Consider the following 12,009-nt stretch of genomic DNA (forward strand, 5'->3'; position numbering starts at 1 on the left):
CTACTGACCTGGGAGCCATCTTTTGCCCTCTGGCCAGGTGGCCTACAGGAACTTGAGGCCAGATGACACAAAAAGCTGCACATCATGGACACTGCTTGGAAATATGGCCATGATGTGCTTGAAAATGCCTTGGTGGTCACAGGATGCCTGTACATTCAGGCTATAGAAACGATGGCAGTTTTGGTAGACCTGTGGCTCTTCCCAGGGGTCAGTGAGGGCAATGTGGGTGCAGTCCACAGTCCCCACAATGATGGGGAAGCCTGCAAATGCTGCAAACCATGCCCAGATGGGTGCCAGTTCCCTCTCTTCCATGGGGAAGCGCACATGCTTATGTTGGCCAGCATGGCATCCAGAAGGCTGTGCAGACAGCAGCTTGCTGGGGACTGGGTTACCTCAAGGATCTCTGCCATGACCCCCCAGAAGGATGTGGTGGCCAGGAACCTGAGGGAGAGCAGGATATTCTGAACAACGGGGATGGCGTAGGAGGCGGGAGCTTGGCCCTGGAGGGATGGCTTGCACAGGGCATGTCCAGGCAGAAACAATCCAGGCAGGTGCTGTCTGACAGATGCAGGGTGCTGATGCATGCCTAGTAATGGTGGGCACAGTGCCTTCTCCACTGTGCCACCCATAGAGTGCTGGCACGTGGCAGAGGCAGAAGGGGGCACCATCCCAGGGATGGAAGGCTGGGGCCTGCAGAAAGAAGGGGCTGCATTCACTATGGTGAAGGTTGAATGATCCCATGTCCTCCTGCTGGGCACTGGCTCCAACCTCCCTTTACCTTCCCCCTCTCCCCACAGATGGCTCTGCTGTGCGTGAAGCCTTCTCCTGATGGCTAGTGCCTATCATGGGAACATGAATGGGCAGGATGAGGCTGTTCAGTGGCTTCCCATGCTGCCTTTCCCTACTCCTGCATTCCCCAGTGTGTGGGTTGCATGACTGTGCCAACATCTGGCAGCAGTGATGCCCACTGCCATGCTAACTGGCCTGAGGCTGAGAAGGCGCTGCTGTAGATGTTGGTGGTGAAGCATGTGACGGCCAGGAGCAGCTCTGCCACCTTCCACTGTCATGCCTTCTGGTTCATGGCAGTGGAATGAATCTCTGCCCTGGGTCATGCCACCCAGACAGACATGTCCACCCTGAAGCACTGGAACAATTCCTTCGGGCCAGCTTGGAAGCACATCCAAGCCCTCATGACCAAGGGTGTCCCTTACAAGTGGGTGGTGGAGGAGGGTCTGCCAGGACCAGAGGGTGTCATGTGGCCAGTAATACCCCATGTGGTGGTGGGTAGCCCTGCATCAAGGTGCTGTGTGGTGAGTGTCACAGGCCGCGCAGCCACCTGGTCCCTGCTGGGGGCCCTACCACATGCTACCCACAGCATCGCTGCACCCCCTAGGACCTTGCAGCCGGGGCTGCCTGCCCGCATATCCAGCCACATGTCCTGACCCTTTCTGGCACCAGAGAAGCATCTTATTGAAACTACTGATACTATTTTACCTAATCATGATTTTGCCCATGCTGATAGATAAGATGTGTGTAGCTGAGGTCAACATGCCTTGTTAATATTGGAGCAAACCTTTCACACAGAAAAAACAGAGCAAGCATAATCAGACCTGAAGAATAAAAACTGGCTCTACTTTGGTTCAGTAACACAGCTCAGAACTCTCATGCCAGGGTTGTCTCTAATAGCCCCTCCCAGACCCCCAGTGCACTTCAGAGGCACTGGGATTCTCCATATCTGGAGACAGCACAATCCTGGTCAGATTTTCTCTTCTGGAGTTCAACACCCTAGCATAGGCATGATATTCAAGAATCTGAGTTGTGTAGTATGGCCACAACTGTCTTGGCAGAACCAGTCCAATGTTCAAAGGCCATTACAAGGCTCAGTAACATAGCTCAGAACCAGGTTGTCTCAAACAACAGGACCTGCCAGAAAAATAGCCACCTGGGTTAGAGCGCTGAATGTAGGTGTTTTTGCAGAAGAGTAATTTCATCCCCTTGTCCCTCCACACTCCAGCTCCCAGCCCATGCAGCTATTCCTCCACATATGTCCCATGCATGCCTCCGGGAGGGATCTTCACGGTGGATGGGAGAGGTGCAAAATGGAACATGGGAAAACTCCATATTCCTTGCACAGATGCTTAAATACGTATCAGTGAGTTTGAGACAGCAATGAGACATTCAAATAGGATTGGGATTTTAAGATGTATAGTATGTGATTAAATTATAAGTATATTGTGTTTTATTGTAGCAAGGTTACCTTGCCTTTGTAAGCCGCCCTGAGCCCTACGGGGGAGGGCGGGGTATAACTTTGAAAAATAAATAAATAAATGGTAATATCAGACAGGCAATTGAAGATTCAGGTATATAGAGGTTGAGCTAAATGTCATCAGCTTATAGGTAATACTGAAAGCTATGGGATTTGATGAGACCATCCAGAAACAGTGTACGCAGAGAGAATATTATAGGGAGAATACAAATTCATCCAAATAAGTTGTAAACCTAGTCAAGTTTTATCTTAACCAAACAATCCAGACAAGGTGGAAGTAATCACAGAAAATCTTTGTCTTTTAAAAACACTTATCAGAACCTTTATTCAGTTCTGTCAGTTGAAGGCTTTATAATGGAAAGGAGGGGAATATTCTTATTGGACTCAGCAAACTTCTGTAGACTTCCACCACCTGGGGGGAGGAAGTAACTATACATGACACCAATGGACTGCCTCAGGTCAGGCCAGGGTTCTCCATGGGGTGGGGAGGTGGGGAATTCCTTTCCTTCCTGAGTGGAGAACTAGGTGAATTTCTAATCTCCTGAAGCCAATCCACCTCTTAATATTTCTGGTAGGTGAACAGGGTAGTAGGTAATATGGGGAGAGTTAGGTTTTGTTGTGTATTGAAAACTATGTTAAGCTTGAATCTGAACAAGGAATGTAAATAGACCAATCAGAGCTGCGCAAGGTTCGGGAGGGAAGCACTCTGATTGGACCTTATCTGTAAATAGTTATTGGTTGTTCGCTGACATGTGGGTGTGGCTACCTAAGCCCGGACTGTTTAAAAGGGAGCCTGTTGCTCTATGTTTTTGTCTCGTTCTGATTTCTTCTGACTTCATTAAATAAAGCTGATTCATTGTTCACTAGCTGTGTTGAGTCTCGTACTTAACAGGTTTCTTAGAGTAAGATCCAATTTATAAGGTTTCATTCTGTGAATTTGCACAAATAACTAAATGGAGGGGCATTGAGGATGGGAAACAGAGCGCACACAAGCAGCAGGAGGTTCTGGCTAACTCAGACATGTATAAAACAAAGTTAGAGTCCAATGGCACCTTTAAGACCAACAAAGTTTTATTCAAGGTGTGAGCTTTCATGTGCATGCACACTTCATCATCATCTGACAAAGTGTGCATGCACACGAAAGCTCACACCTTGAATAAAACTGTGTTGGTCTTAAAGGTGCCACTGGACTCTAACTTTGTTCTTGTCAGAGTCCCGCAGCAATCAGTTTCCAACAACTCCCATTCAAAAGAGTGAAGTTTATTGAATACAGTAAAGGCATGTCATCCGTGCACACATTCTGTGTTAGTACTGATTGCAAGCTCGTGAAATGGGGAGTTATACATAATTCAAAGGGGTCTCCTTGATGGACCTGAGCCAATCAGGGAACTAGCAAAAGCCCTCCTAACCTAACGGGTCTACATTCTCAGAGCAAACAGCAACAAGGTACCAAGGTCATCAGCTTAGGTGAGCAGATAAAATGAGGCTGGAAAAACGAAAGTCAAGATTCCATTACAGCAACAGACCCATACATCACCTCCCCCCTCCAGCAGCTATGGCAGCGGCCAAGCTGACAGTTCTATTGTTTCAGACCAACATGGCTACCCACCTTGATCAGACATGTATAATTTCTCTAATAGTTTCAGTCCTTGTGAGTCATACAGTTCATGGATCAGAGTTTGAAGTTTCTTATAAATGACAGAAGTGTCCAGATACTGATGATGACACTGGATGCTGCCAAAAATCTCCCCCCTTGCTCAATGGAAGGGTTTTCCATTGACTAACAGGGAAGGGCAGGGGTCCTGTGCAGTTGTTTCCTCAGAAAAGTACAGACCAATGAACTATTTCCCTAGAATAATGTGTGTTTTCCACTTGGCAGTTTTAGAGTTCTGTGCAGAGCCTAAGAGTGAGTTCTTTTGCAATGTTATATGGAATGTCTTTCTATACTATCGAATTGTATATATAATTGACATAAATGTTCTCTTTGCTAGAACCTTGGAAAGGGCAAGTATACGGAACAGAGATTAAGATGTAGACTGCTCCTTGAACTGAAGTATTTTCTTGGGATTATCCTTCCTCTTGATATTGTTGATTTCATAACAATTACATAAAATTGTCATTAAAATCAGCCTACTACCTGAGGATTGCAAAGGAGTGAGGTATAGCAGAATGGTTTTTAGAAGGGGGGGGTCTCCAAAATTATAGGACAGCTAGCCTAAAATCTGTTTTAAGTAAGGGAGTGGAAACCATGATTAAAGATAGAATTATGTAGAAGAAAGGGATGGGCTGCCACCGATCTTTGGAGTTCTTTGTGTTAACAAGCATGTGGATATGAGTGAGCCATTAGATATTGTATACTTCCAGCACTATCCTGAGTTACACCATCCTGAGTTACACAGATTAACTCAGCTTCTAGGGCATTTGGCTGGCCATGTAGAACAGAATGTTGGACTAGATTATTCATTTGACAATTTCAGCAGGGAACTTGCTATGATATAATGGTATCTATTAGTACACCTTGATTGATCTTCTGGTTTCTGAGCTATGAGTTACTTCATTGAACCAGTTCCCATCAACAGATTCCCAACTGTATAAAGACTATTATGATGCCAGATGTGAGAAAGGGCTGCACTTTTTGCATCTTCCATTTGATGCAAATGTTCTCTCATCCCATGAGTGAGATCCTGTGTGGTGTTCACTAGTACCTGGCATTTGTTAACTGCCCTGTCTGTTTGCTCCTCTCTATCTAAAGAAGGGCAGGTATCCCCAGAGGAATGAACAGCTTTAGAAATTTCTCTAAGCATCTGTCTCTGATCAGACTATTAGACATAATAGTGGCTGCCCCAGCAGAGCACAGCAGCTGGGAGAATACCTTGCTACCAGCAGCTGCTAAAGCCTTCAGGGGTTAGTGGCTGAGGAGCTGTCTGTCTGTGGTTTGCATCGTGGTAGAGCTGGGCTTTGTAGTTAGGAAGCAAGGAACTGTAGAACAAAACCACAGAGTTTGAACTGGAACCCAGACATAAAGAACAGAATGCCTGCTTTTATGAAGCATAGAATGTGATAGCACATTTGGGTAGTATAAGTAGGCATAAAAAGAATGAAAGGATTAGAACAGACCAGAATGTCATTTCTCTCCAATCCCACCCCTATTCCCCTCCAGGCATGTCATATCTCTTAAGCAGACCAAACCCCAGTGTTAGGAAGATTTTTTCCTGATTCCAAATATGAAAGAGCCTAAATATGAAATAAAACCCACCCACTGAATCTCTCCAGCAGGAAACAAATACAAACTCCTGCTTCACCAGTTATTAGAAGTGCATTCCTTGATAATCTAGAAGCAGAGAGGTAACTCAAAATCCTATATGGGGCAAATAAAACAAAAAACCTTTCTTGACCCCAGTGAGACACAAGTCAGAACACATAAGATGTCCTTTCTGATTTTATATAACTTTTCTTGGAACAGCCGTTGGGGTAGGCAGACTGTCTAGAACTTGACATATTGGTAGTTAGGTTCTAATAGTGTCATGGACTGTCCCAGGTTAGTGTGGGAGGATGAGTCTTCATTGGAGGAGATGGGCCTGCCCACAAGCCCTGCCTGGGCAGATGCTGCCTGTGATTCCTCAGTGCCTCCCCAAAGGGAATCTTTGCCAGCACTGGCACTGCCCCCGTTGCTGTTGCCAGCATGGACCCACCCACTGCCAGACCTGCCATGATCTCCCCCAGGAGCGGCTGTGGAGAAGATTAAAAGCTAAGGCCAAGGCCTGCACCAGGTACAGGTGTGCATGCCTGGCAACCCAAAGCCTCCCCTCTGCTAAGAAGAAGTAGTTTTGGGCAGCCCCTGTAGGAGAGGGAGAGAGGGGGGGGTTGAATATTTAGTTATACGCACATTGTTAACTAGTAAAAAATGGCGGCTGGAAAACAAGAGACCGGTCAGACCTGCCTGATGGCTTGGGTGCACAACAGAACGATCAGACAACAAGAAATCCATTTTGGAACCAGCTCAGACCAACAGGACTGGACTTTCACAAGTACCAAAGAAACACACTGTAAAGGGGGGATCAGACTCAGATGACTGAGGCACGATAGACAGATATTGCTGTCTGATCATGCATTTTAAATCTGTGAGGGAACAGCAACGACAACGGATCAAACTGCACATCTAATCACAGCCTAAGTCTTGCAGGGCCATCCTAATAAAACAGAATGCTAGTGGCACCCTGCAGGCTGACAAAAGTTAGTCCTGTATAAGCTTTTGTGGATCTGCAGTCTGACTCATGAAAGAATATACTGGAATAAATTCTGTTAGTCTTTAAGGTGCTGATAGACTCCCCCCCCCCACAATGGACTAATGGTTACGCCTCTTGAGTTCCATGCTAAGCAGAGTTACACTATTTTAATTAGTAGGCTTAGAAGGGTGTAACTTAGTTCAGGATTACACTGTTAGATGGTGTGAATATTCTCCTTAAAGAAAAATAAACTTGGTTGGTACCTTTTTCTTTCCTATAGTTGCTGTTTCAGCATCATTCTGCCCCCTTCCCTCCTTTGGCAGCTATTTCTATTTCTTCTACCTTTATGAACTGTAGAATGCATTGCGCTGATATTATGATCTCACGTGGTTTCACTGGGCATCAGCAAATATCACAATGAATTAGATTTTGTTCTGTTATCTATGGGTAAATAAAAAGGTAAAGGTTCCCTTGCTCGAAAGCCAGTCGAATCCGACTCTAGGGTTGCGGTGCTCATCTCCGTTACAGCCTGCAGTTCAGCGTGCATTTTTCCACTGCAAATTGTGCTTTTTATGCAAATTGGTAGCTTTTTATTGTGCATGCTAATCGCCAGGATATTTTCAGGTTTTGTAAAACTGCCTCTATTGAATCATGGTTCCTTTCAGGAGTGCTATCCTATGCATAGATTCTGCTATTTTTGAGCAATGGGTACAGAGTAGTGTTTCCTCTAAGCTGAGTTAGTGTGAGCTAGCTCACAGTTTTTTAGCCTCTAGCTCACACATTTTGTCTTAGCTCAGGATGGCTCCAGAGCAAACTAATTTATGCAGTATCCAAATTGCTTGCTTACAATTTTAATGCCAGTAGCTCACAAAGTAGAATTTTTGCTCACAAGACTCCACAGCTTAGAGGGATCATTGGTACAGAGGTACATATCTTGTGTTCAAGCACTGTAATGCTGAAAGAATTTTTGAGCAAGCCTCACCACACTTTTAATATATGAAGACTGTTTGCCTATCGTCCAGTGTTCTGGCTTACACACAGATGTTGCTAGCTACGAGACATTTAAGATAAACCTTGACTTGTATTTGGAAAATGTCTTTTAACTTTTTATTTGCTCCCATCTGCAAGATTCAAACATTTCAGAGTTTTGTTGTTGTTTTTAGATCCTTCAAGGTTAACAACTCGAGCTATTGAACAGGAAGCAAAGTTATTGGGAGGCTGCAACACAGAGTTTAAGCCTTGGAGTTTGTATAGACAAGCATATAGAAAGAAATTTAATTCCGTATGTAAATCCTGTGATTGAAAACCACAGGGAAGTAAAGTTCCATCTACTTCAAAATTGTATTCAAAGCACTACGCATTGTGGTTTTTAGGCCTTAATCTTGTGATAGTGAACCCACAGCAGCTTGTTACACTGTGAAATTGGCCAGTATCCTTCAGATCATCTCAGTGAGCACATTTTGTGTCACTTTTCCAAGAGAGATGATGTGCAGTGCAAGCCTAAAAAGATCTGCTTGCCATTAGTAGAAAATCTTATACATGTGTCTTCAAATTGACTCACGCCTTACATTTTTGTCTTGTCTTTCCTTAAAGTATAGGAGCTGCACATAGCTTATTTTCTGTGTAGGAAACTGCCTGTAACTCCTGCTTTATAAGTGATGAATGTGCATTCTGTTTGGCCGTGTCTGTCTGCGGGAACTGTTACATCTGCTGAAGATAATGGTGCTGAAGTATTAGTGTGGTGTCAATATCACTGGAGCTATCATGATCCTAGTAGTACAGGCTTCTCCAGAACAGAAGAGCGTAAGATGTTGTGTTTCCACAAGTCCCAGTGATGTTCAGTGAAATTTTTACCTTGCTATTCAAAATATGTCTTGACTATGTTTGAAAACAATACCCAAAGAATTGGGTTAGGTATTGCATGACTTGGTGGCCTAGCAGGCATTTGACTCCACTAATCTTTCATCTGCTGTGATTTTTACATTGAATAGTTGGTTCTCCCAGGGGCACCATAAGAAACAGAGACCAAGCTACAGTAAATAAAGCTACCTAATCCATTTCAGACATGAGCCAAGAGCCCAGTTTCCTCATCTGTCAGAGTTCTCCCTTCCCTGAATTTATGAGGTGTTTCATTCTGCAAACATTCAGTTTTAGTGCAGTCCATAGGTGCAAAGGGCAAGCTGTCTATTCAGTTGCTGTGAGAACCAGAGAAATTTATTACTTGTTCTGGTGGTCAACCCAAGGAACAGTTAAGCCTAAGCACCCTTTTCTCATTATACATAGTTTGAGTTGAGGTTCACCTTACTTGTGTTGAGAAAGCAGTCATAGTATAGTTTGTGGCTCTAGAGAACTGAATTGATTCATAGGTATATTTCCTCTTTAGGCACATCATCTCCTTCAACTTTATTTCCCCTAGTGGACATAGTATTGCTGTCTAGGAAATCTTACAGTATGAATATCTATGGGAACGGTTGGTATAGTGTAGTCTACACTACACCAGTGCAAAATTCTAGACCAGAAATGAGGAGACCTGTGTTCAAATGCCATCCAGTCAGTAATTAAGTTAACTGGATGACTTTGACCCAGCCTTTTATCTCTCAGCCTAACCTGTCTCACAGGATTATTGTGAGGATAAAATGGGGGAGGAGTAGGGTTGCCAAGTGTTAAAAGAGCCGCCAGCGGGGGACTCCTGGCTGGCGGCTGGAGCACGCCATAGAGTTTTCCCTTGGATGACTGTGGTCCTGCCCCCAGCGTGCCCGGCGTGGTCACGTCACTTCCGGGTGACGTGCACGTCGGGGTGGAGTTCCCCCTGGGGCCCTATCCACCGGCGGTGGGGAACGGGCCTCTGGGGCGGGGGGTTTCCCGCCCCCCTGGGGGGACTTGGCAAGCCTAGGGAGGAGAAAACCATATATGCCTTCCCTAAGCCCCCTAGAGGAAGAGTAGGATAAAAAATGTGTAGACAAACAAGATTGAAGAGTATAGCAAAACTCTAGTCCTCTGGGCAATGGCCAGAAACTGTAGCTGCTGCTGGGTTCAAAATGACTGAAGGTTCCATTTTTTTCTTCCCTTTTTTTGCTCCAAAACGTCATACTTTTCCCAGTAGTAAGATGCTTTATAAGAATCAAAAGGTGCAATTCTAGAAATATAATACATGCATATGTCTAAGACCAGTTATAGAGCACTCAAAAGATTTGACACTAGTAAAGCAACTATTATGCTCATTCTTCCAGGGTATCCCCCTCACACTATATTTATGGCATTTTCAAGAATAAGGTTAATTTGTCTTGGATTCTAATGAAGATGTGACCTGACAAAGGATCACTGAAGGCAGCATAGGGATGGAGTATATTGTAAAGGCTCCATCAAGAATAACTAGAAGAAATCCATCATTTAGATGTCTGTTGTTAGCTGACCTCACCTTGGCATAATTTCTTGTTGGAGCCTAAGAACACATTCCTTATTGTAATGCGGGTAGACTGAAAGGGGAGATGGGACTGTAGTACCTGATTTTACTAACAGTCTGTGATGTGCCTTTGCATTTCTACAGAGTGCCTCAGATGGGTTTTGGAAGTCTGTGGCTACCCAAGTTCCAAGAGAGCCTCATGAGATCCGTATCCTGAACCCATATTTCATCCAGGAGGCAGCTTTCAGCTTTATTGGCCTTCCTTTCAACAATGGACTGATGGGCAGAGGGGTAAGGGTGCAGGGGAGCTTAACCCCAGTGCCATCTTTGCTTTCTTTTGTGCTACTGATTGAAAATGAAATCTGGTGATAATCCCTGATCCCTCTTCCCCAAATCCCTTCCTGTCTAATGTAGTTGGTAAATCCTATGGACAGGGACTAAGAGCTTAATAAGAGCCTGCTGGATTGGACCTGTGGTCCATCTAGTCCAGCATGCTGTTTCACACAGCTGTATCACTTCTATATTTTGTGCAACACCTTGTACTAAATGCTAGATAGTTCTGCTATCCAAAGATAGGACATTCAAAGATTTAAAAATAAAACTGCATGGTGGGAGGAGGGGTGTCAGACAAATTGTAATGTACCACAGAATGGTTAAACCAGCTGATAGGACCTGGTCATGCATTATAGTAACACATGTATAGTTCTGTATCATGTTGTTTGAGAGAGACTACTTGTGGCTGTATTTATGTGCCTAAGTTAGTCCCTCAGTAGGGCGGAGGACAAAGTGCAAGCCCCCTGGGAACAGGAAGTATGTTGCAGTAGGAGGGAAATGCAGTATGAGGGAAATGACTGTGCTATGGAGCAGATGATCACAGAACCTATCAGGGGAGAGGCGATCCTGGATTTGGTCCTAAGTAAGGCCCAAGACCTGGTGAGAGATGTAGAAGTGATTGCACCGCTTGGGAACAGTGACCATAATGTTATTGAATTCAACATTTGTATAAATAGGGAGTTGCCCCAAAAGACCACCACAGCCACTTTTAACTTTAAAAGGGATAACTTCTCTGAAGTGAGGGAACATGTGAAGAGGAAACTGAAAGGAAAAGTAAACAGGGTCAAAACCACTGGGGAAGCGTGGAATATTTAAAACTACAATCCTAGAAACTCAGATAAAATCAGGGGTCTTTTCGTAGAAAAAGAGGTGCAGGAGCTCATTAGCATAACTTATTAGCATATGCCACACACCCTGACATCACCAGAAGTGTGTCAGAAGGCAACACCCACCGCTCAGGCTCCACCCCAAAAATCTCCAGGTATTTCCCAACTCAGAGCTGGCGAGCCTACCTGGAGAAAAACTGCTTCAAAACCACAAAAGCACAAAGAAAATTTGTAGCAGGGGATCAGCTTTTGTGAGCCACTGCTCTCTTCTACAGATATTTCATAGCTGAAGAAGTGACCAGTGACCCAGTTATGAACAGAGGCTACAGTTCCCACATTTGCAGAAGTCTACAGATATGGGCAACATCCTCCTCACTACATGTAATGGTTGATGACTCTGTTTCAATGTATCTGAAAATTAGTGCATGAACACGAAAGCTTATACCCAGAATTAAACTTTGTTGGTCTTAAAGGTGCCACTGGACACAAACTTTGTTCTATTGCTTCAGACCAACATGGCTACCCACCTGAATCTATGCAAACCAGAATTATTCAAGAGGGCTCTTCTACACAGGCAATAGGGTTACACTGTACAAAAGACTTCACAAAGTTACTTGAACAACTTATTAGGGTACACCCAACACCTCCTGTCCACACATGCTTAAGGTAGGATAGCAGCTCAATATTTCATTAGCAGTGGTACTTAAGAATATCTGTTCCAGTGCAACAGAACAAAGTTTGAGTTCAGTGGCACCTTTAAGACCAACAAAGTTTATTCACATGAAAGCTAAGAGCCAGAATTGTACTCTGTTGGTCTTAAAGGTGCCACTGGACTCAAGCTTTGTTTGGCACATTTTGTATTTATTGACTGTTAACCTTTATTTAAGCTGGTTATAGCTTAAAAAAGGAAGGAAGGAAGGAAGGAAGGAAGGAAGGAAGGAAGGAAGGAAGGAA

The 12,009-nt window shown here is 44.3% G+C and overlaps 1 protein-coding gene across 1 annotated transcript in view; it reads left to right on the forward strand.

Annotated features, from left to right (window-relative positions):
* Nucleotides 1-12,009, forward strand: part of ST3GAL3 (ST3 beta-galactoside alpha-2,3-sialyltransferase 3) — a 360,651-nt gene that overhangs the window by 293,973 nt on the left and 54,669 nt on the right. The window contains exon 11 of the mRNA XM_015422952.1: nt 10,040-10,186. Within this exon, the coding sequence (XP_015278438.1) occupies nt 10,040-10,186 (147 nt within the window). The remainder of the gene's footprint in view (nt 1-10,039; nt 10,187-12,009) is intronic.

This window comes from Gekko japonicus, unplaced genomic scaffold (assembly GCF_001447785.1).
Source record: "Gekko japonicus isolate JY-2015 unplaced genomic scaffold, Gekko_japonicus_V1.1 scaffold117, whole genome shotgun sequence".
NCBI lineage: Eukaryota > Metazoa > Chordata > Lepidosauria > Squamata > Gekkonidae > Gekko > Gekko japonicus.